Raw genomic sequence first — 26917 nt, forward strand, 5'->3', positions numbered from 1 at the left:
TACTAACAACTACTTTTTGGAGCAGATTTGTCAACGAACCTAGAAAAGAATTCATTTAATATTTAGGGATGTTTTTTTTGGTGCCTGAACACTTTTAAATATGTTCGGGATCCGAATCCTGTTACTTCCTTTATTTCAACTTCCGTCGGCCGCACAATGCACTAAAATAACAGTAAGTAACGAATTTGCAACAGGATGTGTGAAAGACCGCAAACACACACGTAAAACCAACACCCACACCGATAAATATGGACACACATACAAACAAACACCCAAAGGCAGCCATATGCATGTGGGTTCATTGTGTAAGCGTGCCAAACAGAGAAGGGCAGAGAAAGTGAGAGGGGCAGAGAAAGTGAGAGGGGGATACAAGAATTGTGGGACGAAGCCATGTGTGGAAGGGTCTATAAAAACTGCAAGGATGCAGCAATAAAATGTCGGCACTATAACGCTTGAGCAGCAACAAAAACCAGGAGAACCAAATCAGGAAACACATGGCACACTACACCTCCAAGCCAGAATACACCCAGTACACCAGTCTGACAATTTTAATAGGCTACCTGAGGTTATTTAATAGCTTAATCAACACTGTTTAGAAGGTAAAACTAGATCATTGGAGTGCGGCTTGTAGGAACAAAATAAAATATAATGAACTTATCAACTTAAATTGCACAACGCAAATCCTGATACACAATTAGAAAATTTAAATAAAATATATAAAAAATGTAGTATTATTATCTATATCAAAACTGGAATAATTACTTTTCAGGAATATTAAATTGTTTTGTAGTTAACTTTGTTTGGTCAAATGCAGTTATGATAGTAAAATATAATATTATCACAAAGAATGCTTCTTTTATTTTTCAGATCACGAACCGGGAATATTATTTAGTATGGGTTTGATTTCCAGAGTTAGAGTTACGAGTCCACAGTTACATTTCCTTTAAAGAACTCATCTTCATGTTTTATACATATATCACGCATCAGATCAGACTATGAGAGTTCCTCTGGAACATCATACCCGTTTGCTGGCTGTTCAAAGGGCGCACAAATCAGGGACCACAAAAAAACCCGCAGAGACGATAACGTCGCTTTAAAAGCGCTGAGGGCGACCACTGACAGGGTTGCCACCCTCGGCGTAGGAAGTCCAGCATATGCAGGACCCGATTGTTTTTATTGCCACTTCTGGTGCCGGCGCCTTGGCCAAAAGCGGGTCGGCTTGGGGTCGTTACGTTGACAACCTTCCGACCTTCCTGGCGCCTCCCTCCCCCTCGCTTCTCCCTTCCCCCTTCCGCCACAACAATTGCGTGAGAGAGTACGAGTGTAGTTTGACCCACATTGGGGGGCGTGCCGCCGCCCACGATTGTCCTTAGCCGCCTTAGCATGCCGCCAGGCTTTATATTGAAATTGCGAAATATTTTTTCCAACGGCTTCCTTTTTCAATATGTCAAGCCATCAAACCCACTTATTTGTGGGCTATACCCTCTGGGGGAATGGGAGGTTTGTGATTTACAACGGGCAAAGGAACAGATAGTATATCAAGGAAAGTGCACTTTTATTACATTTATTTATAATTTTTATACTGACGCGAGTAGTGCAGAAACGTAGGTGGAAAATCAGATTACTTTAATAATTTATTTCAGAGCAGAAATCAAAAACAGAAGCTCATGCATTTTAAATTGATCCATTTACGGTAAAATTTGATAAGGAATTAATATTTGATACCAAATTAAATTATAAATATTTTTAATTTTTTCTAATTTTTTTCTTATAATAAATAATGATCAATAATAGCACAGAGCGATTTCTATGCACAGAGAAAATCATTTCAGCTGGCAAAGAGAAAAGCAGGAAAGTCCTTTAAAATCGCCTTAACCAAATAACCAATTTAAAGCATTATTAAGCCTGTCAAAAGGATTGGTCCGTCCTTATTTGCACTTCGCCCACTTGGCACTCTCAAAGTACATGCAATATGCAACCAGATTCACGATTCACCTTCAAAGTGCACAGTCCACTTCGGTCAATGGAATGCTTTCACATTTTTCCCATATTGGTTTCCTTCGCATTCATTTCGTGCCATTCCCTGCCGCACAGAACACACAGAAGTCCACAGAAGTGCTGAGTTTGACATTTTACACTCATCCACAGATAATTCGAACATGAACAGGGATATAAATATATGAATTTTGTATGTTTGCAGGAGCGTGGGAATTTTTGGCACACATTTTTCGACTCCTAGCATCGGGGTTTAAGTGGCCTTAAGTGGATTAATTTAAATCGTTTGTTTCGTGTTGTTGCCGCTGCTTGTTTGGCGTCAAATTGTGCGATGCGTTTGCGGTTTCTTTGGACGTCATTTTGATAAATGGATTTTCCATTCGGCGAACTTCACCCACATTTTTGCCGGCACCCAAGGCCTCTGGTCGCAATTTTGTATAGCCCGCTTATGTGGGTACGGCATCCATTAAGCCAATGTCTCTACTCGCTTGCCATTTTTACACACGAATGAATTTTGAAATCATTTTCATTTTTTTTCGCTTTTTTTATTTTTTGCCCCCTGTTGGTTGCATAACCCCGAGTCGTAAATATTCCTCCTTTAAGTTGGGTGAAAGACCTGCCAATTGGCAGCTAGGGATTGGCTTTATTGATCATCTCCTGAGAGATATCACGGGAATGGGCTGTCAATTTAATGCCGTGCCCCTAAGTCTCCATGAAAGCAAAGATGGCCACAACAATGGCCTGGCTTAACTTTAATAACCCAGACAGTGGAAACATTACCACTTAAGTGGCTTGGCTCACAGCCAACGGCAATCAGATATCAAATTTTAGAAGGCTCTTGTGCCTGTTATTATTCCAATCGGTGCTTTATATGCTATGAATCTTTAAGCAGGCATGACTTTATGATATGCTGCATTGGAATGCAGCTTCTATAAATCTTATTAAAAAATTTAAGGGACATGTGTTTATAACTTGTCATAACTTTAGTAGCTCACCATTTTTATTGAGATGCTGATGACATCAAAATCTCAGCTTATAAGAAAAAACTTATTCACACGCATATAAATTCACAAGCAGTGAACTGTAAGCAGATTTCCAGAAGTAATGCAAAAAGGAAAAGATCGAGCACTCTGCTTAAACATTACACCCCACAATGTTTGGTTCCCGAAACTTTAACACAAGAACTCTTACCACTTGCCTTTCTTCAAACAAAGGGAAGTTCCTTGAAGCGTGCTCTTATTTTTTCTTTCCCTTGAGATCTGAGTTATCTGCATAAATTTCGGCAAGGCAATTGGGGCACGCTTCTAATTAGCCAAAGCTAACAACAAATGAGTGATGAACGAAAATCTGTATGAAAACAAAAATATGCAAAAAATAAAATCTCCTTTGAATAAATTCTAAAAGCAGGCTATAGCGCTTACAATTAGCATAATACCATTTTATGCGAATGCAGAGTGAAATGCAGGCAAAGGAAAATATGTAAATCTCATTTCCAGCCCTCGAGCTCACAGCTGGAAAAACCTTTAAAACTAGTGAAAAGCACTTAAAGCCTTTGCATAACGACCAGGCCAAAATTGACGCAAAAGGCCCAAAAAGGCCACAAATTGGCAACAGATTAGCCCCGAAAACAGTTGCCCATTTTGTGGTGGCAACAAAATTGCAAACAATTGCAACAAAACATTCACCTGCCCCCGCTTTTCGTTGCACCCAAAACCAAAAATAAAAATGTCGCTCAGAATTTGGCCAGCTAGCGGAAAACGGAAACGGCTGGAAGCTGCTGCCAAAGCGAGGCAGCTCTCGTTTCCGCTTGGCCAGCGGTCCAAACTAAAATACAGTCCATCTTCTATGGCTCTAACTTGCTGTTCGAGTTCAACGTAGATTGTGAAAAAATTAGATCCCGAAAAACTGTGGAATTTTTCGATAAATGGTTGTTTTTAGAATTTGTGTATCACTTAAACCATTGGTTGGTTTTATGACTTAACAAAAAACCACTATAATAAGTTCTATAAAATATTTCAAATAATTGCGTTTTAATTCGAGCTAAAAAGAAATTAATAAATAAAAAAATATCCCGGTTAAATACGTTTCATAAACTTTTTAAACTTCATGTTTTGAGCATAAAGTTTAAGCTTTTGATTCCACTGTTGAGTTTTTCCGAAAACACGGCAAACCAGCAAATTACGACCGCAATTGCGGAAGAGCAGTTAAACGGCAAACGAGTGGAAAAGCCAAGTGGAACAGAGCAGCAAATCTATTGCCCAGTTTGATAACAATCTTTTAAATCCAAAAATGAATTTCACCTTTGAGCGATTCTGCCGTAATCAATAAGTGGGCTGCCATAAATTATGGGAGCTGTCAGCACAAATTGCGGGCGTAAATAAAAAGCGAAAGGAAAACCCAAGGAAAGCCAACAGAAACTCACTTACTCAATGATCCAAGGAAATGAATGATTCCATCTAATCCCACACACACACGATATATATCTATATTTGGATAAATCTTGTAAGAGCGGAAGCCAATTGAAAAAGTTATTCCTGCTGCTTGTTATTGTTTTTCTTATTTTTCTTTTTTGGGCGTCGAGTTTTTGGGGTATGACAAAAGTCGAATTCTACCGACTTACACGTATCGTGAAAATGCAATCGGTTTCAAATATACCTATAACGATAATACAGACAGAAAGTACAATGTTTACATTTTTATACATCCTAATCACCAATAAAAAAAGGATTTAATTTGTTATTTTTTAACAACATGCATTTTGTTATGGACTTTGCAGGGTATTTCAGCATTCCCCAATTGACCGCACTCCACTATTCCCCAACTGATTCCTCCTACATTTTTGGCAACTGAACTTTCATGGAGGCCAATTTGGTGTCTAAGGACAAGTTGTTATTGGCACTCGATTTTTGTATGGTTTGGCTTTTATTCCGAAAGTTTTCCCCCATGAAATTAAAGTATTTAAAGTTCTGTTTTCGTTGCGGTAAAGCCTCGAAACTGGAATAGGACTTGGTGAAATGTCTCGTTTGGGCAATAAATAAGTATTTTAATTAAAAGTTTTAAACTGAAATTGGTAGCAATCGGCCTTGGCTACTCCATGAATTTCAAGCAGCAATAACAGAAATGTCCTAATTAATTAGTCGACTAAATTTGCGATTTCTGTTAGCTATTCAAATTTTATATATTATATTGTTGTTTGTTGACATAATTGAATTGAATTATATGTTTGAATACAGATTATACACATGACATTTTGGATTTATTAAGCTTAATTTTGTAAATTTTTTTTAAACAGGTTAACGTGATACCAATAAGCCATTTTATTTGTCATTTCAAAATGAATGGGTGGTTGTATTTAATTTTTTTCGGAAAATGTATTTCATATATTTAAAATTTCAACTCATTTTCGTGGCATCTTTATTTGTTCACCATAAGCCCGAAATTCATATTTCTTCTGCCAAAAAGCTTAAAGCTGTCATTGCCAGCAATCGTCAATTGGTCAACATATGACCAATTATTGGCTAGAAAATAGCAGTCGAATGGGGAAAAGTAAATTATTCCGAGAATTTTTTGTTGACAAATATGAAAGAATGATAAGCATGTGGAAAATGTGAAATTTGAATGCGAAATGAAACTCGCACAAAATTTATATTGGTTTTCATGATATTTAAAAATGTGTCATTGCTGGGCATATTTTGTTAATTAAAGTCCATAATATCAGTCGACTAACTTGGCATTTATAAAGTCGAATTAAATATAAAGTTCTGTATGATAAAAGGTTTATTACCACTATAAGCAAATAAATTGTGCCATATAAGTACCTATTTTGGGGTTCAATTATTTTAATGGCTATAAAGCTCTAATATCAATGTACTTATTTAATAAAGAGAGTTTCTATTAAATCCGGCTTTAGATGAACAAACTTTGAGTAAATTGTGTCTTTTGTTATTCTGTTATTGCGAATTCAATTTTCCTGTTGTGATGGAACTAAATAGTTTGCGTGTATTACCTCCTGTTTGTTTATTTTTACCTTTTCGCTTGTCGTTTCGTTTCCATATTTTCACTATCACAAGACTGCAATTAATACGTTCGGGTTTATTGTTTTATGGCATTGCTAATATGTGTTGCATTTTCCGTAGAACCAAACGCGCCGTACTGGAGGAGTGCGAATCGCAACGGAATGTAAGAGAACTCTATTGTGCTTGATTTGTTTGTTTATTTGTATTTGCTCGCCCGGCACTCACATTAAATCGAAATCGAAATCGAGAAATATGTCTCCACCTCTTGGAAATGGTGCATGCAATCTATATGTCTATCTGAGGTCTTTTACCATTTTCTTATCACGTGAATCATGGGCAAAAAATAGTGAAGTGGCAACGAGTTACAATTTCCTTTATATTCCGTTTGATTTGCTGGTTGCCTTTTCACATATTTTTCCGCTGATTTTTGCTGCTTTTACTTTTTTGTGTTTTCACTTTATTGATATTGGTCTTTGCTTTTTTTTTGTGTTTTCTCTAGCTTTTTATTTATTTTCGTTGAATAATAGTTTGGGTTTATTGTTATTGTATGCCTTTGGGTTTTCTTTATTTGATTTGATACATTTGTAATATTTCAGTTCACTTTAACCACTTGCCATTTCTATTTTGCCATTCTTTTTTTTTCAAGTATTTGACGCCTTATCGCCATTGATTTCACCCAACTATGGCTGTGTGCCCAGCTGTTATCTTTTTTGCGCTTCTAGACTGGCCCGCTCATTTTCATTTACATTTCGGCTTCATATTTGCCTTGTGACACTAATGGAAAATATTAAAGTTTGCCAGGCGGCGGCACGCGGTTCGTATACGTAATAAACGGCTTCAGGCCTGAGGCTTTAGGCCGCTGCAAACGACGTATTCCGTATCCGCACGTACTCGTATTTACGGCCCTAAACTCAACTGGTTGCGAGTGCGCTGCGGAACTTGGTTGCTTGCTTCGCAGCAGCAGAACAACGACTGCGGAGCAAAAGCCGTTCCAAACGTTTTGAAACATGGCCAACATGCCAAGCGCCAAAATGCCGCAGCGTCGTTTTGCAGTCGGCGTCGCCGCCTTCGTTCTCCCATTCGTGTGTTAGCCCGCACAGTCGCGGGCAAAACAATGACACTCCCGTAGAAGAATTTAAGCAGTTAAGTTCTTAGTTCACTAGTTACTGTTTTTATAAAACCATTGTTAGTTATAGCCCACTAATGGGCTTTATATCTAGATTACCATCTCTACGTTCATACTGCCAACCATTTTAAAAACTATTCAATTACATTTAAGAAAATATTCTATTCTATTCTAATCTTCTAAGCAACAAAAGCAACCTGTTAGCTAATATTTCGACCTGCACTGTAGTATTGGCTTTGCAATAGGCGCAGCTTACTTTTTGGACAAAGGGCGGAGGGGAGAGTCCTACAGTCTGGCCATGAATGAGTGAGTGCCGTACCATAGGTGGGCGGTGAGCAATTGCACAGGAAGTGCCCCAGAGAGAGAGAGAGAGAGAGAGAGATTGTGATAGAGCGGGAGAAGGACTGGCGAAGTGTGAGAGACAGCAGGCAGGTGAGAGAAGATGGTGCTTACAGTGGTGGCGTGAAATATTGAAGCAGGTTGCTTCATTATACGTCATCTTTAAGTTAAGTTATAAATTTACTTTCTAACTTAGCTCTATATAAATAAATAAATTAATAAACGTCAATTTATTTTCAATAAACTTAATAACAATCAATAAATTGTAGTATTGTATTTTGTTGTTTAAATGATTATAAACGAAACACATTTCGTTCTCCGGGCGATGACTGTAGCCGACATGGAGCAGTTATGAAAACCAAGCTTTCTCACCATTTTGCTTTCTCTCTCGACGCGCTCTCTAGTTTTCTCTCCGTGGCGGCGCCAAAAACAGCTGCTCGTTGTTTATTTGTTTGTTTTTGCCGACGTTTGCCGCCTTTTCCTCCGCCGGAGTTTGCTGCTTTGTTGTTTGCCTTTGCCTTTGCCGCATTCGCTTCTGAATTTTCCGTCTGCCGCACTTTCCACATCTTAAGTGCCGTCGCAGTTTTCACCTAGCTTCTGGAGGTCGGAAAATGGGGGTAGAATCTGTGCCTGGTGTCGCCTCCTTTATGACAGCCGCCACATCAAGTTTTATGGCCTTCAAATTGTTTCCGAAACGTTGCGCTATTGGCAATGTCTCTCCTGACGGCAAAGGGGGGGAGGAAAAGTGCGCTACTGTGTGTTTACCCCCCACCACCTCTTTTGATGGTTTTCCCGTGTTTTCCCCCAACCTCTTTTATTGCTGCTCTATCTGGTGCAGTTTATCAATTGCCGCCCACTCGACATTTGCTTAAAGATTTGCTCCATTTCACTTGTTTGCCATTTTCCGTTTCCCGTTTTTGTATCACTGATTTTGTTCCACTTTTTTGGTCTGTTCAATTGGTTTATAAATTTCCAGGCTTCTGCACAAAGTACTTGATTGGAACAGTTGGCGTATACGTAATATTTTATTTTATATTTCAATTTCGCATTTTTAAAGTAACTAAAAGGGTAGGTTAAATTGATTGTTTTCAAAGTAAATCTCACTTAGGCACGCGCAAAGCATTAGTTTCACAGCTACACTGCGTATACGTAATTTTTTGGTTATTTTTAGTAGTTAGTTTTTTACTTTAATTATCACCAGTGATCAACAATATATTTTGTATGCAAATTTTTGCTCTCGTTGACACTAAATGTCATCAGAAATAATTCATGTTGCTCTTATAATAAACCTTTAAAAATATCAATTTGCACAACTCTACAAAATAAATTAAACAAATTTGAACCAAATTAGAACGTGCTAATAATTTGTTTAAGTTTATGTGCTCTTTATTCCAAACGAGCAGGCAAACAAAGTATATTAAGCCAATCAAAAAAGATTTATTTAAATGTTTAATGTACTTAACATTGGTTTTTTTGACCAATCATAGTATTTACTTAGATATTTATTGACATTATTCACGCCTTAACTGGTTAAAAACCAAATGCTTAATTGCAATAAGCTGAATAACTATAATAGCTAAGGAGTTAGTATTTAAGCAGATTGTGAATATTAAAAGAAAGGTTTTTGCGTTATTTTGTGCCGAATCATGAATTTTTCTTCAGCCCCTTGCTTTAAAATGTCGAGGAGTTTCCACCCGAGCAAACTCCATAAATTAAGCCATTTTCTTCATTTTGTTTAACCCATCTCCATTTTGCTCGGTTAGCTCCTTCTCTGCTTAGCTCGTTGATTAGGACTGGGTGTAGTTATTTTACCACTCTTTTCCACTTCAATTTCCAACTGTCTGCCACTCGGTCTGCCCTTCTGGAGTGCAAATCTCTGCAAAGTATGCACAAGCTCAAAATAAAAGCAGAGGAAAAGGAAAAACCTTGCGAGGAAAATTCAACTTGAACCGGCTTCAGTTGCTATTTGTGCTTTTGGCATTTTCCTCTTTTCATCTTTTCATCTGCTGCTATTTCTTCTTGTTCATCTGCTGTGCATCTTTGGCCTGCATTGTTTACATTTCTCTCAACGGTTATTTATTTGCCTTTTACTTTTACGTGCGGAAACAGTGGGAAATTCGCCTGGGCTTGTATTTTTCTGTTTTCCTGTGTTTTTGTTTCTTTTTTTTTTTTTCCTTTTGTTACTGCTGCCTTTTCGTGCGTTTTCTTACCCTTCCCAGAATTTTCAGCTGCTTTTTGCAAATGTTTTTTATGGGGTGTTGAAAACCACTTTGTTAAACAAACTTGTAGCCGTTCTTTCTTTGCACACGACGAAACATGAAATTTAAATTAGTATAGAATACCCATAAAGGGAATATTGCCTATTTTATTCGATTTAAAATTACCTAAAAATCGGCAATATCCAACACTAATTAAAGCAGTCAAAGCAGCACTAAACATTTAAAAGAGTGCATGATACAATTTTTATATTGTAGGGAAACTAAAACATTGCTATTAAATTAATTCTCACACACAATATTTTTCACATTTTTTTCAATAATTAAAGACCGGTTCCTCTCTGTGTAGCCAACTTGTTTTGCATTCTTTTATCACTATTTCCCATGGCATGCCGCCTTCTTTGTCCCTCTTTCTAGTTGTTATAAAGAAGCCTTAAAGACCTCAAAAGGGCAAGTTCCATAATTTGTATTGGCATTGTGGGGTTTCGCCCTGTTTCACCTGATACACCTTATTCACCTTTTCTAATTATTTGATTGGCGATAAGAGGGCTGGGATTGCGTAATATAAATAACAATAAATGGATGACGTTGAACGTTAATGGGCCTGGTCTTTATAAAGCATTTTGAGGGTCCCGCTTTTCCCAAATGGGATGTGCCAAAGTGCCTTAAATAGGAATGTGTGTTTGCTTGCTAATCTAATCAACATTTTCATATCTGTTTGAAAAGGTTTTTGTAAGACAAACAGCTGTGGAGGATTAGTCACGAAACTGAACCACTTTATAGCGCCAAAGGCACATTAATCAAGTGGTAATCAAGTAGACGGATTTTCCAAATGCATATTTGCTCATTTAATAAGAGGTAGTCACAAGTATAATATAATTATTTACATACTGTATCAGAAAGCTGTTATCTTAACAAACTTCATTTGCTTAGCTATTTTTGTTTCATTCTAACGAGGGTTCAAGGACTAAATATCTAAATAACATATGTATATCTAAAATATACTAGCTTAGTAATTAATTTGAAAAATGGTAATGGTACTTTCTGTCCAGCTGGTGCCAAGCTGTAAACTAACTTTTAAGCAAATCCCTTTAAAAGTAACTCCTATCTAAGTAAAACCAAACAAACACAAAGTGACGCCAAAACTGGTTCTTCCGCACTGGAAATGGCCAAACAAACAAGAACATATGTATGTATGTATGTACGTGTGTACATCCATCTTAAAGCCAACTCCGGATTTGTGTTCAGACAACCGCATCCAGCCGTTGCCGCCCTGCGATGCCAGGACATTCGGCAATCTCGGATTGGTAACAGTTCAGACACCACGTGCTGCCAGTGAAGGTCAGCCGTTGCGTCTCTGCCGGCGTGGGCGTGTGAGTGGGTGGGGTTGGGTTGGGTTTGGGGCTTTCCCTCCCAGAGAACCTTTCAGGCGCAACATGTCGCTTTGTTTCCACTTTACTGCTATTCTCCCGCAAATGTGTTTTTCCTTTTTTCTAGCTGTGGCAACATTCGTCTTCCCCTTCTTTTTCTACCACACGGAAAATAATAAAGGTCGCAATAATCGTTATAAATCGGCTTAAATGATTACATTCTGTTTAATAGTATATATTCACAATTAAATGGATTATTTAAAACAAATTACTAAAGAAATTACCTAAAGTTTTAAACCGAGATATATGAATAATATCACTTCATTTCATAAAACCATTCTACTAAATTATTCATTTTCTTTTGAGAACTTTAAATATTAATGATCAAAGGAGATGCAACATGTGCTCCTTTTTGTCGCAGTACCACCTCTGAGTTGGTGACTCCTATCTCGGTTTTCCCCCCCAATCCCCTTAACCTTAACCCCTCCACCACCCGTTCTCCTGACGCCCGTGGTCTGCCGCAACTTTGTTGTTTTCGTTGTGCGTGGTCGCTGCTGCTGGCATTACATTGTTTGCTTTTGTTTAGCGGTACAGACCGCCTCGGCCACCTCTTTTCCGCAAGCCTTTGTCTGCGACTCTTTCACTTTTCCAACGAGTGCAGCTGCAGAGCAAACTTTCCACCAAAATTACCCTCTGGGGAATGGGACCCTAGAGTCAAACAAAAAGCTCAAACAAACCTGTCGCTCTTCGCCTGGATATAAGTAATAAATAAGCTATCCAATCACGATAAACAATAAATTCGTGTAAATATTTATTCTATAAGCCTATAACATCGCTATCAAATGCCTGTAATATTATAAGCGTTGCTTTAAAAATATTTAAAAGTTTACATATTCCGGTGCTGCACTGTAAAAATAGATTATTATTGGTAAGGCTATTTATGGAAATATTTTTGATTTTTAGAAATATGTTTTAAAATGTTCATGAATAGTAATACTAAGTAATACTAGTAGGCTAATACAGCCAATGTAATACAATGAATAATTAAGCTCTTTTGGTAAGTGTATAAAATAACCGGCATGTTCCCAAAAAAAAACTCCACTCCGCAATTTTGACTATCTGTGTACAGCTTTTGGCCAGAAAGTTAGTTGGCAACAGTGTTGCAGCGGATCCGTCGGCCGCGTTGTTGTTGACATTGTAACTATTACTGTTACCGGTGCAGCAGAGTGGAGTCCACGTAGGAAAAGCTGCGGGGAAGCTGTTACATGGGAAATATTTGTACGACAGGAAATGCGCAAATATTGCAACAAGGGGCGGAAAGAGATGAATTCGCCGCTGGCTGTTTTCGTTTTAAAGAATTCGCCAAAGTTTCGTCTTCGTGGGTGGATGCGAGTTGCAGATGGGTTAGATGGAGATAGTTGGAAAATTGTTTTGCCGACACGTGTTTCTGTGAGGGAAATGGCTTTAGTTTTAGATTGAGTTTTGCCGCTGTTTCTGCTTCTGTTTCTGTTCTGTTTCTCTTTCGCAGGTGCGTCAAGGTACGGTAGTTAACTGGGTTAAAAGTTGGCTTACTCGGCTAAGCTGCTCCAATAGATGCGCCCAAAATGCAGCTGAGTATTTTAATAGCTTATGGCCCCCAAAGGACTACTGCCCTATCCCCTTGACCACTAATTAATATGGAATTCAGCTGCTATCGGAGAGTTGGGTTTATTTATCGGCCAGCGGGTTCATTAAAATGGCCAACAAAGTAAATAAACCCGGCTGAAAAATAGAACGAAAAGTTATCCAGTAGCTTTACCATGCTGGCACTGTTTTTTCTCTTCGCGTTTTTATTTGTTTTGGATTGCGTTTTGGTTTTTCTGTGGTGGCACACAAATTTTGCTTTAATTGAATTTTCTCGCCGTCTTTATTGAAATTACATTTTTAATGGCATTAATATTTTAAGCGATTTTTGTGGGTATTTGTTTTTATCGTCCCGTCAAGTGTCGCTCAGCAAGTTGTTAATGGAACATAAATATTTGATTGGCTGCCTTGAAAAGAGATTTTCTAGAAATAATTGAAAAAGCACAGATATTTTACGTCCTCTTTAAAACATTGTTCCTACTTAATGCCAACAATTTATGTACAATTGTTAATTTTTATTTATGACATTCATAACCGCATTCGGTTAACCATTTTCCAAAATACTTTAAATTAAGCTCAATTGTTCCGCATTAATAAATTAAAAATTGTACTTTTGTGTATTTCACGCAAACATTTATGATTTACAGCGAGCAATAACATTCGAGGGAAAATAATTATCAGCATGGTCAGCTTTTATATCAGCTTAAAGCTTATCAAAAGAGTTCAAAAACAAGAAAACAATAATCAAAAATCAAATTGATTGATGTGTAAAGACTAGGTAATACCCTAAAAGCTGCAAATTGTTTTGTAGTATTAAAGAGTTTTAAGTATTAGAGCCAATACATATTGGAAAAAGTTAATAATAATATAAAACATTTTTATTAACAAAATCTTTTGTTAACCAATCATCGCACATGCCTTTCCTCTGCCGGATTATAGGGTATCACTAAAATTGACCGAGCCACATTTTAGGTGACTAATTGGCCACAAAAGTGGGAATAACCTGCACATGAATTTCATACAGCTTTATGGCCAATTAGTGGTATCTCATAAACTGTTTCTTTTGGCCGAAAAAGTGGACTGAAATGCGGCCTAGGATAGCCAATCGCATCTCTATCTACTGCGACGTGTACATAGAAAAACCACAGAAAAATATGTTTGTCCGAAATTCAGCGAGAGCAGAGAAAACTAGATTTCAAAGAAATTCTTTGAAATGCGTTTCGATATCAAATTGAAACCAATTACGGGAGGAGAAAAGTTGAAAAATAGAGAAATAATTCTCAAAGCTAGTTGTGCTGAGCGAAATTGCTTTCTGTTAAATGACCAACAATTTTTTCCCCATCTCGTCGAAGAATTTGCTTCCTTTGCAGTCGAGGTTGCCTGCTTCCCCCGCTTCCCCCTCTTTTAATGCCATTAACAGCTTGTCAAAGCCATGGCCAAAGTCGTGAGTTATTAAAAAATCAGTGAATGGTCTTAAGCACCTGGTACGAAACCTACTGGCAATGGAAACTGGCAGTGGGCTAAGGGAGGCAAACTTTTGCCACGATTTCTGCAGAAAGAAAATTGAATGAGCTCTTCTCTGATTTAAGCAAATATTTCTTTGCTTTACTCTATACAGATTTCTGAATACTAGTAACTAGTTAATAATAAACCCTTAATATTATAATAAATAATAATAATTGTATTACATTATTAAATTTTTATTATTATATTTACATTTTCGAGTATATTTTTTTTTAGACTACTGCTACTAAAATATATTGTCTCTACCATATTAAACATCTATGCCAACATTTCGGACAGACATCATAAAATGGTGTAATAGGCTTGCCATTTCTTTGAGTGTATGCCAAAAAGTTTCAATGCCTATCTTTTAGCCCAGCTTTTCTTTTCTTCTTTTCTGGCTGTTTTTTCTTTTATGGCTCTCGGTGCGGTACTTCTTCTTGACATTCTTAACTAGCCCACTTCTGCAGTCTCGTCGAGAAATGTAATTGCAACTCAAGTGCTTAACGACACCCCCACAAGAACAGAAATAAAGATATATGTCCTCATATATGCACACATACAATGCAGTTCGTTACCGTATTAATATTGCTTAATCATACCAAAATCATATCTATGCATATTATTTAACTTGTAAATTATCTTATGCAAATAAACATATAGTTAAAATTAACATTAAACACACATTAACATTTAACACATGTTAAAGGTAGAAACAAATCTTGAACTTGCAGGTTCTTCAGAAACACCGCTTTTACTAATTTGAAAACATAATCGTATTGCTAGCTTCAGCGAATGCAAAAGTGATGGCTTCTAAGATCAGCACCTTCAGCACCTTTAAAGCCGTTAAAACCTTTAAAACCCACTGTACGCACATAGAGTATGGATTTATGAACATACATATATACATATATCGATGTAGAATGTCTTGTGGCTGACTGACAGTCACGGGTCTATTTCAGTTAATTATCGCTCGCCAGCGGCAGGTTAAATGGGGTGAGCTTAGGGGGGCTGTGGTGGGGGGAGGGAGGTCCAAGTATAACCAGCCCGCACTTTCCCCCTTGCCACCCCCCGCGCCACCCTTTATTGACTGACATTTCGCCTCGAATGATCTAATCAAAAACAAGTTGAATTTGAATTGTTGTTGGCGGTAAAGTCATTGTTTTTGTTGGCCCGTTGGCTCGTTGGCTTGTCACTGGAACAGAACCGCTTTATAAGGCGAAAAGGCAGGGGAGGGGGGACTTTCGGGGCAGGGTATTATGACACTCGCCTATATTTAGACTAATGTACGGCCAAATCGGATCGTGTGCGCTTCTAGATATTGCACTTTCTGTCTTTCCGCCTATCTGCCTGCCAGTCGCCCATGGACAATAAATTTGTATAATATTTTTATTTCGGTTGACATCGAATTGCTCGGCTATATTTAGTGCTTAAGCGTTGTTGCTGAATTAGTCGCGTATACAGAATTAATTAGCTATAAATACTCATGTGTTCATGTGCACTTACTTTGCCACTTATAATTTCGACTTGTTAACTGCTTTTATCACATGGCATAAGTAAATCAAAAATAATTGTAATAATCGGCAGGCAAACATAAGGCTGAGTTAATAGAAAGTTTAAACTATTTAAACAATTTAATTTTAATTTACATTCTAATGGCTAACTGTAACATACATACCCTTTAAATTCTTTAACTTGATAGTAAGGTTATCTCGCATTTTATGAATATTTTCTTATTGGATTGCGATTTCCGAACTTCATTAATTGACCAATAAGAAAATGTAGTGATAACTTGACACTCGCTTATCAATATCAGTTAACTCGAGCGACAAGCAAAACCCCATGACCAAAAACTATATGTATATTCATGCGAATGTGTATGATGTATGATGCCAGCTAGAATAATTTTCAATTTGGCTTTTTGTTTGCTCTTTTTGCTAGATGGCCGTAATCATATCTGGAACATATGACCGAAGTTAAATGACAAGCCTTTGTTTTAGCATGCAACAACAATAGCAGCAATGGAAACTGAAAAAAACAGTTAAATAATCACAACAACAATGGCAACAAATTCCATTCATTTTGTTTATCTTCCGACTGCGTTGACAGTATTTGTTTCTCTATCGCAAATCAGTTGAAAAAAGAGCCATACGAAAACGACATATCACAAAGTCGGTTGGCAATTAGAAAAAGCGTAGAAAATATTCACGAGACAGACTGGAAATTGCGGTTAGCAATAAAGAGGTAAAAATCGCGTGCGGGGTCAACAACTGGCTGAGACCCCAAGGGCAATATTCCCTTTCAAGAGTAAACTCTATGCCGCAACAATGATAAATAGCAACAACAATAAGCCCCTAGAAAAACAGGCAGAAGAAGCGGCAGAAATGCTAGAGCAACACACAATATGGAGGAGATTGAACAAAGCCCAGAAGTTTGATTAATGGTTACTGGGGGGAAAAAAGAGAGGAGAGGGGGGAGTTAGCTAAACTTGGTCGAAGAAAAATTATGAAAGAAATGAAAAAGTTTGCTCGAAACAAGGAAATTGCTCTGCAGTAGTACAAGGCCAACTTCCAACAGGCTAATTGCCGGACTTGGATGATCAAATGGCCAGCGAGAGGAGAGCTCAGGCAGATAAGAGGTGATTTTGAGTCGCCAGGGGGCACAATCAACAGGTAAAGGTCGGAGGTCAAGTTCTTGAGTTGCAGAGAAATTCCTGTTCGTTTTAGGTGAAAGCACTGCATTGTGGAAATGCCATTGAGTTTGCTCTGTGAGTTTGCCATTACCTTAATGGGAAGTTTCATAAACCGAAAGTTGTGTTTGCTTAGTACAAATATTTTCTAAGAATTTGTCTTAAACTGATGAATAAATATATATGATGTGAACACAAATATTAGCTTTTAAACTATCAAGTATAAATATTATAAATAATACTTGTGAATCTATACAGTATAAATATCATAAACAGTTTTTCTTTATCTTCACCATCATAGTTTCCATGCCAAATCTTTATATTATTTCTAGATAAAACTTTTATGTGCCTGAAATGAGCACCCAAAACTGTCAGGGAAACTATGAAATGGCCGGAAGTCCAACAAATGTCAAAATAATTCAAATTTCGCCAGCCCCAAAAGTCTGAAACTGCGCTTTGATCTCACTCTCTCTTTCCGTATTTTATCTCCCTTGCCGGCGCCCCTAACTTTTGCCATTCGCCCACAGAAATGGGGGGAAAAAAGGGGGCGAAGCCCATAAGCAAAACAAAAAGCGCAATAAAATGAAAATACGAGTAGCTTTCGAGCTATTAGCTGGCAATTAAAACGGCAAATGAACTTTCAACTCGGCAGACAAGCAGCAAATAGCCAAAAACTAAACCAAGCCAAAGAAAGTAAACAAGCCGGCGATAAAGTCAAAGCCCCAAACTTCTGGTAGTCGCAGCAAAAAACTGAGACAGCCGCAAATTAGTAAACAAAAGCACAATTGTTTGCCATGTTTAAGGGCGGGGGGCGTGGCAATGGGCGTGGGACTTTCGCACTAACAAATAGCAAAGCCAAAACAACGTTGACACCCACACCCAGCAGAAAAGTTGTGTGTCAATGTTGTTCTTGCTGTAGTGCAATTTTCGGGCTCCCAAAACTCTGGCACAATAAAAGAATTCAGAAGAGCCAGTCCAAGCCAGAACAATGCCAAACGAAACTGGCACAAAAGTTTCCCCCGCCATGTGATAATAATGAGCCAGATTGGCCAGCGGAACAAGCCAGGCCAAAACAAGCCTATTTGCAACTGCTGGCCGGCTAATTTGCACCGAAACTCTAGCTGGTTGAGCAAAGGGTCACAGATACACAGATGGGGCAGCAAGTGGAAACAAGGTCAGTGGAGGAGATTCGCGAATTCGATAGCAATAATTTGAGGCCCAGATACGCTCCGACTTAAGGCGAAACTTAAACAAAGTTTTACAACTCAAACGAGGGACTGTGTAACTAAACTTTCCGTAGAACTCAATACTTGGTCTTGTTATTTACTTTCCAACTTTCAGTTTATGTCAAATCCTTTTTAAGATGCTGGTGCGTCTGAATAGGTAGTTTGCAACTTATAGTTTATCTATAAATCCGTTATCTAATCTATAATATAGTGCATATATGTATAAGCAATAATAATAGCATTATCGAACTAACGATAGATACACTCTGTTCATTAGTTACTTTGCAAACTTTGTGAACATCCAGTGTCTACAGGTTTAGCCTTTTGTCTCTGTATAATACACATTATATGTAATAGGTTTCAAATATGTAGGTTTCAATTATGTATAGAATGAGTTGATACCCCGTAAGTTATTCTTGGTACTTCGCAAAGAACGGAGAACATAGGCACTCATGTTGTTCCAACCAATGGCCATATTCAGAACCTTATCTAATCACATTGTTCGGCGGAGGGTTCCGAGAACTGTCCACCTCCGAGTTCCCTTTTCTCCATTTCTCGCCGGCTCCATTCCTCCTCCATTACCCCTTCATTTCCACCAAGTAATCATCTCGACAGCAGACACAATGGGATAACAAAAGTTTCGCCTCGTCGCTGGCCAGTTTCTTGCCCGCGTTTCCCTCACTTGCCACTCGCCACTTGGCCCATTTTGCCTGCCTTTCGGACGGGTAATTCACGTGGCACTAATTGAATTAGTTAACTGACTTTTGAGTCAGTTGAGTCTTTATCCCTGGTACTTGAAAACGAAACCGTTAGGCATGATGAACTTGCAATAGAATGCAAAGTGCGCAATTAACAAGTTGCCGGAAAAATAAAATATCGGTTAATAAGTAAACCCAGGCAAACTTAAGGGTCTGTTGGCTGAGAAGTCTGGCCTTGTTTTTAAACTTCTTTCTACCTTCAGTCTGTTCAACAGCTGCTGCCTTGCTTACCGATAAACATATGTTGGCAAACAAAAGGGAAGGGAATCTTCCTTATTGTCAAATTTCACTCTGAGGAATCGAATTTCGAACAGAATTCAGAGTACACACAGATAAATTTCGGGTAGTTGGTATTTAAGAAGAGCAGACTTCCTCTTCAGCTTCCTGTGTCTGTCATTGTTACAGAAACGCATCTCGAGTGACTCTATATAGGAAATGCCCACTATTGACACTACGGTGGTACTTCAATAAGAAACACTCAGATAAGAGATACTCAGTGAAAGGATTCCCACATTAGGGAACTTAAATGCTGGATATGTGATAACTGGAATGAAGAAATCACCTTACTAAAAAGGCACATCTACAGATGCTAATCAGGCATTAGTTGATATGATCTTAACCCATTAAATCCAGTTTGTATAACTTCTATATAATCCAGTTCAACTTCTCCCTTCGAAGCATCGTCACTTTGTCTCACCGCGTTGAGAGTTTATCTTATTTAATGCATCTACTTTTATGGAAAACTTTTCTGAAATAAGATGAGATTAGTCTTCTTCAAGGAGATTCATAGCGAAAGATTAGAAATGTGACTGTGGGACCGAATCCTTGGCAATTAAAGCGCTTGAAACACACATAGGCCATAAATTAAAGGCAACAATAGCTGGCGCTGATTAGTTGGCCATCGATGTCAGCCAGGTAAATAACAAAGTTTAACAGATTACGTCAGGCTCCAATCGAAATGGCCAATAAAAAATTTGCAAATCAATGCTAATGACGGGGCCAACGACGAGAGGCTGGGAACAGGGGGGGAATTGGGAACCGAGGGGGGTTTTGATACAAAACCGAAAGCCGAAAAGCGAATTAATTAAGCAAAGTGCGAAGGGGGAGGGGAGGGGAAAAGGGGGAGATTAGGGGGCCCGAGATTAGCAAAAGATGTCAGTGTGTCACAAGGATGCCGACAAACGAGTTTTTCCCTCTTTCGATTTTGAATATTAGACAAATTGAATTAGTTTTTTTTTGCAACCGAAACAGGAAAAACGGGAAAGCTTAGCCAGATGCTCACAAAGAAGTCAAGATGCTCTGCCAAAGTCTTTCATACTAAAGGCGAGCTGAAGTTATGGTTTCAATCAATAATGTCATTTCGATTCATTTATTTATTTAAACTATGAAAATGTGGTTTGCTTCTTTCTGTAAAGCGGGTTTAAACTGAATTACAACATTTGAATAAACCTATTTTATTGAATTATATCGAATATTCGGCATAAATGTGTTAAATACTTGCAATTTCTTGCTCTTTTGTTTATTGTAACTAAATTTAATTCACTCCACAGCCATTTTGATTTCCGAAAAACCCACTCCAGTGGATTTCTGTAATAATCGCACTTTATGTGTGCCATGGATATCGTTTGGTCTGAATTTTATTGATAAAACTCTTGGATTCCCCACACACTTTCTTTCGATTCATAAATCTTTCATTCCGTTCGTCTAATGAAAGTGCACTCGCAGATGCAACATGCAACTCGGTCGGCGGCAGCGGCAACAGTTGCTGCAACAAGTTGCACTTGCATGCGCCACTGTGCAGTGAGGCGTGCAGGTGCGAGCGAGAGGCAGCGCGGTGCGAGCGGGACAGCCAGCCAGCCAGATGCAGAGCCAGAATTTTCGTTTAATGATTTGTAACCGGTTTTCTAGGTGGCAACTCCCGTGAGACGGCGGCTGCTGCATTTGCTGCAGGGTTACCTCTGCCGCTGCCTCTCCCTTCCACCGTGCCTCATGCCACCGTTTAATTACACTTCTTCCTACGAACCACTAAAAAATAATAACAATAGCGGAAGTTATACAAAGCCGCAGCGCAGCGCAGCACAACCGGCCACATAAAACGCAAAAAGAACACAAAAAGCAAACAAGGGTTGCGATAAGACACAGAACTCGTCGACGAGGGGCGAAGGGCGGGGATGGGGAAGGGGAAGGGGAAGGGGAAACATGTGACGAAAGCAGTCGCCGGATTCGAGTTTAACAGTATTTAACTGTTGTTTACACTCTTGATTGTCCTACGCCGTTCCAACTAGTGCTGAAACGCGACTACACAACATGGATTTGCAACGGTTATAGTTTGAAATGGTTATGGTTTATGATGGGATCACTTGGGATCACTTGAGATCTGGCGTGGAAAAGGCAATTGAAGTTAGTTCCAATTCTACATTGATAAATTTCCAATTGAATATTATTCTATCTATCAGTTTAGACTCTGAATTTAGAGTTGTTTGTAAATTCCCATGATCTATAAGTACAAGTAATGATAGCACCCATATTCCCTGAGAGATATCTATAACAACAAATGGAAACCTGGCATATTGTTTATGGCTAAAACATATCGCTTACATTTAAGCACCAGTCGATGGGAACGTGTCGTTGCATACGTTGCATAGCCAAATGGCCAAATAATTAGTCGCCTGCCTTAAAATGCAAAGTCCGCGTGAAAATACAAAACAGGCTTACCTCGAGAGTCCGGGTGCCGACTACTATGGAAAAGGCCTTTGGAGCCAATTCAAGTCCAACTGCAAGGCGAGACTTTCCGTTTTTGTTACTTGGTTTTGTTTTTTGATCGCAAAGTTGCTTTCAATCGAATCGAATGGAAGCGAATGGAGGCGAATCGGATGGAAGCGCACAAAAGGCGCCGACTGCAAATTGTAAGAAATTGTAAAAAATCGTATTTATTATAGACATGGACATGGACATTGACTTGGCGCACACTTTCACGGCACAATTAATTGGCTAGATTTTTCCGCATTCCCCCGCACTCCTCTTGGCCACTGCATCCACTCAAGAAAGGCAAACAGCTGGCCAACTCAACTTGTTTGCACACATTTCGCACAGTGGAGTAGAAACTTTCGCTCAAAACGGATGCAGCCGGAAAAAGAGCGGTAAGGGGAGTGGAGGGGAGGGGGCGGGGGGAGTTAGGAACTGGTTTCTTGCAACAGGAATTCTTTTTGCCACTTTTTCATCTCTTTTTGTTTTGCTACTTTTTGCCTGCTTAATTTTCCATCAATTTGCACAATTTCCGCGCGGCTGCATTTGCGAATTTTACTTTATTTTATTTTGATTTCATTTAATTTCTTGTATTTTAACAGTATTTCCTCTGGCGCCCGACTTGTTTACGAGTTGTTCTAATTTATTTTGTTGGCCCACAAACAAATAATTTTGATTTTTATTTTTATTTCGATTTTTATTCATCCCGCTTCGCACTTTCTTTCGGCATTTTTATGGCCCAAAAAGCGATCTGCTTTTTCCTCCTCTTTTTCGCTATTTATAACAGAACTCACGCACACACACACAAACGCACATACACCACACACACACACAGCGGCTCAACCAGGTGAAAATTAGTGCAGAAATCGCGCTGATTTTGGTTAAATTGATTGCTTTTCTTAGCGGAAGACACAAATCTCGAAGAAAAGGATCGCAACTTGAAATAGTAACATGGATATATTGATATATGGAAAACTGAATGCGATCCCCAAAACAATTACTTTTTTGTTGATTTTTAAATGCCGACAGTTCTACTCGCGTGCGCACTCTACACTTAAAAATATTCCACAGCAGAAACCACATGCGTTACCGTTCGTGTTTGGCGATATACTGATCTCGCCTCTGCACAGCGAAACCGAACTCAACGAACATTCGTTAACACTTAACGAAGAAAGAGAAGAGAATTCTCGTCTCGCAAATTCTCTTAAAATACTTTTCTTAAACCGTTTAGTTTAATTTGTAAAATTTTTATTTATTTTATTATTTTGAATTAACATAAAACATTGGAATTGGAAATGAACGATGATGTTTGTTGTTATAATAATTAAAATTCTACAATTAAAGTGCGTGTATCGATAAGTTATTTTATTTATAATATATCTTGTTAACTTTTTCTATATATGTAATTAATTCTTTTACTGCAGTTTAAATTTAAATTTAAAATAAACACACACGTCGGACACTAAAGATTAAAGATTTCATAACTTTCGATTTGGGTATTTTATAGGTATAAATAAGCAAAAAAGAAGGATTATAATTATTATATTTAATAAGTAAAATGAAATGTAGAGTATATAAATTCATTCAATGGTGCAACGTCATTGCAGCCGTTTTAGACTACTTTAGAAAAACCCCATCTGTGGGCCAAAAGCGAGTGCACAGGATCGCCCGAAGAACACCAGCGCCATCTGGGGCTGAGCCTGGAATGGGAGATTTCGGACGCATTTGGGGTCAAGAAACAAATAAGAATCTAGATTAAAAGATCGATCAAGAAAGAAATAATATATATTTGTGTGGCTTAGAGGCGCTCCCAAAATCTAAGTTGGGCTAATTCCTTTTTGTTTTTAAATTGTAACTTCCACAGTAAATTGTATATGTGGTATATCATTCCACTCGGGGGAACTGATGTTCACTTAACCCTTCTACTATTGCCGTAAAAAATTGGAGTAAAATGCAAAGGACTTTTTGGCAACAGAACTGGAGAAGGATCTAAGCTAATAAGGGTCGAAGAAAACGAAACCCCTCTTGGTTCAGTTCATGTTAATTGTACAAAATGATATACAAATATTCGACACCATTCATTGTTTAAAATTAAGATTATTATGAAATGTGCTTAGCAGGGACACATTTTATATGCTCGAAATCCAAGAGAAAGGCGAAGAAGGACGAGAAAAAAAAGACAGCTATCCAAAAAAATACCAAACGATAACTTTCATAAGTCAGTATTAAAAAAGGCGGGATTCCTATCGATTTCAAAGAAAATAAATATAAAGATTTAGCTTTACAAACAAATTACAATTGGAAAAGCGAATAATTTACAAAAATGAAGAAATAAAGCCACCTATTTGGTTGGGATTGATTATACACATTTGATTCATAAAAAAGATTTCGTTGATATAAATATAAAACCAACCGAAACTGATTTTGAATAAATTGTTTACCATCAAGATATATATCTCTAAAAGATATATTAAATCAAAAATTCTTTTTATTTCGAATTCGCATTAAACTACTCCAGTTGCAGCCATTCCGATTGTGAATTGACCAGGACTAGGATCATCCACTGAAGCCACTTACACAAATTCTCCTGCAACAGAATTTAATATGGACCACAGATGGCGGATTTTTCTCTTTGTCAAAAAGAATTGTATTACACTACTTAATTGGCCATCTATCTTTAAAGATTTAACTTAATCATTTACGCATGCGCCAAATAAAATAGTTTCGGTTTTAAGCTTGGAAAGCAGCTAAGAATGGCACACTCCGGATCAATTTATTACATTAGATATGGCATCGAATGAGCATTTATTAAGTACCCTACACGAACAATGACAATGAGTTTAGCTAAGTTAATGAATGACATAAACGCACGGCTTACTTCACTATTTGGCAGTTTTCTATAAGAACATACAATCACGAATACAAAATATATATAAACGGTGGGTTCACATTGCAGTTAAGAAACAAGTCTTCCTCTCTTTAGCCTGGGAAAAGGAGTTATTGCATAAATTGCCTATAAAATTAGGTGCTACAATCTAGAGTCTAAAACGGCGAATTGCAGAGGTCAAGATCGGGTGGAGGGGGTGGAGCAGCAGGCCATGGACACATCCAAAGGCAGATCCTGGGAGAAGGCGAAAGTGGTGCTGGAGGTCTCGTTGAAGCCACTGTCCGCCCGATACAGCGGAACCCTGGCTCCCTGCTGAGGCACCGCCACTGAAGGTGGCTCTGCCGGCTGGCTTGAGCCCGCAGCTTGTGTCTGATCCTCTTCGTCCTCCAAATTGGCACTGAAGGACTGCGAGAGATTCTTGCGCTGTGCGGAGCGATGTCGCTTATGCCCGCGCGGCGTGTCCGAGTTGGAGGAGCTGCAGTTGAAGCTCACGGTCGAGAGTTGCATGGCCTCCGCCTCCTCGTCGTCCTCGGACTCAGCCTCCTCTTCCTCGCCCTCCGTTTCCTCGAAGAGCGGCTGATCGCCGGCCTCGATCAAAGCCTGTCGCGTGCTGTTCACACGCAGCCGACGAACCCTCTGATTGATGCTGCAATCGGAGTGCTCCAGGGCGCCCATGGGCGAGGAGCTCCTGTCCGGCGTGAACTTCAAGGCAGTGCGCTCCGACAAGGTGTCGTGCTGCTCCGTCACGCTGACCTCCACCTTGGAGTGCACCAGTCTGCGGCTGAGATGCTCCGAGGGCGCAATGGGCGACGGCAGCTCCAGCTCGTGCATCAAAAGTTTCCGCTTTCCCGAGCAATTGCCATCGTCGGGAGTGCCTGGCGGCAGTCCGCATAAGTTTCTGATGGGTGAGAGGCAGCCGAAGCTGCTTTCGCCGGAGGCGGAATCCGACAGTCTGCCCGCGAACATAGTTTGCTTGCCCTGCGGACTGGAACCCACCATGGACCTCGAGTGCTCTGCCGCGTCCTGTTCGCCCAAAACAATCACGTTATGCAGATCGAAGAGTTTGCGGCGCATGGAGCTATTGAAGATGTCGTGGCCGCCACTAGATTTGCTCCTGCCAGACAAGCGGCCAGCCAGGTGTGGCTGGAAGTACGGACGCAGTGCATCCTCGAGGGCTTTTGGCAGTATTGGCGGCAGAGTGAGTTCCGTTTGCACCTCGCAATCCCGCATCCGCCGCGACTTGTTGGAGATGGGGGTGTTGTCCTCGCTGCAGTTGAGTATTATGCGCTGCTTTCGCAGTGGACAGTCCACGGGACTGGCCACAATGTGGGTCTCCTTGAAAAAGGCACTGATGGCCAGCTGGGCCTTGGATTCCTGCTCGGGATCGGGCGAGTCGTGGAACTGCGTCTCGTGGGGCTCCACGTCGGCGGGTTTCAGTTGGGAGACCTCGTCAATGTTCCACTCGAACTGCGTGGACGAAAGTTGGGGAGTCCTCGAGCGGAAAAGCGAGGGACTGCAAGGAAAAAGCAAAATAAGCGGGCTTTTTCGACCCACAGGCAGAGGAAAACTCACCTGGCAATCAGGGGCAGGTGCAAACGATCCGCCATCGCTCCTTCGAAGGGATTGCGCACCTTGTGCAGCCTTTTCGGGGGCGGGGTGCACACATTTCCCGACATCTGGGGGCTGCATTTTCCATTTTCCTTGCCGCCATTCGTTGGCGTTGCCGACGCCGTGGAGTTGTTGCTGTTCGAGTGGCTGTTGCGGCGCGACCGGCACTTCAGTCCGCTCAGATTTGTAAAGTAGCGATTCTTGAGGGCTTGCGGCGTTCGCACCTCGTCGTTGTACATCTTTTCCAGTCGCTAATTCGCCTAATTTCCACTTAAAGTAAAGCAAGCGCGCCTGCTGCAACTCGCAGCCAGATGTCGGTATTTTCAAATGCAGCAGTGTTGCAAAGCGGCGGGGCGGAGTTATCGAATCGTTGGCAATTCGAAAAGCGGAATGCGAAATTGGGTGCTGTTCGAGATAAATTAGTAGCTCACGATTGATTTGTCATTTAATATTTATTTATCTGTTTATTCACAAGGGCCTGCAATGAATTGCAGCCTCTGCCAAACTTTTGGTATTTTTATTTTGCGCGCCACTTGCTGTTCGTTTTCGATAACAAATCAGCTGGCGACGTTAACCGTTTTATTTTTTAATGGGACCAGGCGGAAAATATAGAATTTAAAGGATGCGATTAAAAATTTTAAATAGAAGTAAATAGCTCTGAATTATACCAATATGAAGCGGTTTAAAATTTGAGCTGTAAGAATGGTTTAGGGTTCCTAGAACTTAATTTGAGGTTCCATTTGAACACTTTTACATTTGTGTTGTATTGCTTTTAGTTAAAGGTTTTGTCTAAAGGTTATAATCATTTTAAAATCG

General features: G+C 39.4%; 2 protein-coding genes across 6 annotated transcripts in view; both read right to left on the bottom strand.

Moving 5' to 3' along the window:
- Positions 1 to 22625, bottom strand: part of LOC6534203 (protein phosphatase 1 regulatory subunit 16A) — a 41432-nt gene extending 18807 nt beyond the window's left edge. Inside the window, exons 1-2 of one of the 5 annotated variants that reach the window (XM_039373585.1) lie at positions 22608 to 22625; positions 21577 to 21758 (exon numbers count right to left, since the gene is read on the bottom strand). The gene's annotated coding sequence lies outside the window, so the exon portion shown is untranslated. Of the gene's footprint in view, positions 1 to 6001; positions 6985 to 21576; positions 22007 to 22607 lie in introns of those variants that run through there. The other 4 variants (XM_015195020.2, XM_015195021.2, XM_039373586.1 and 1 more) reach the window with 4 other exon arrangements.
- A 1769-nt stretch (positions 22626 to 24394) lies between these two features.
- LOC6534204 (protein aurora borealis) lies at positions 24395 to 26493 on the bottom strand. Its single transcript, XM_002094851.4, has 2 exons — positions 26066 to 26493; positions 24395 to 26006 (listed from the first exon to the last, which is right to left on the bottom strand). The coding sequence occupies exons 1-2, from the start codon at positions 26338 to 26340 to the stop codon at positions 24671 to 24673; spliced, it is 1611 nt and encodes a 536-aa protein (XP_002094887.1). The 5' UTR covers positions 26341 to 26493; the 3' UTR covers positions 24395 to 24670.
- Positions 26494 to 26917: the final 424 nt, after the last annotated feature.

This window comes from Drosophila yakuba, chromosome 3L (genome assembly GCF_016746365.2).
Source record: "Drosophila yakuba strain Tai18E2 chromosome 3L, Prin_Dyak_Tai18E2_2.1, whole genome shotgun sequence".
NCBI lineage: Eukaryota > Metazoa > Arthropoda > Insecta > Diptera > Drosophilidae > Drosophila > Drosophila yakuba.

What these genes read in the sequence shown, in the direction of transcription:
- LOC6534204 (XM_002094851.4), bottom strand. Translation starts at nt 26,340, where the DNA reads ATGTACAACGACGAGGTGCGAACGCCGCAAGCCCTCAAGAATCGCTAC. An exon ending in CACCTGCCCCTGATTGCCAG is followed by an intron (nt 26,007 to 26,065) that starts GTGAGTTTTCCT and finishes TTTTCCTTGCAG; the next exon opens with TCCCTCGCTTTTCCGCTCGA.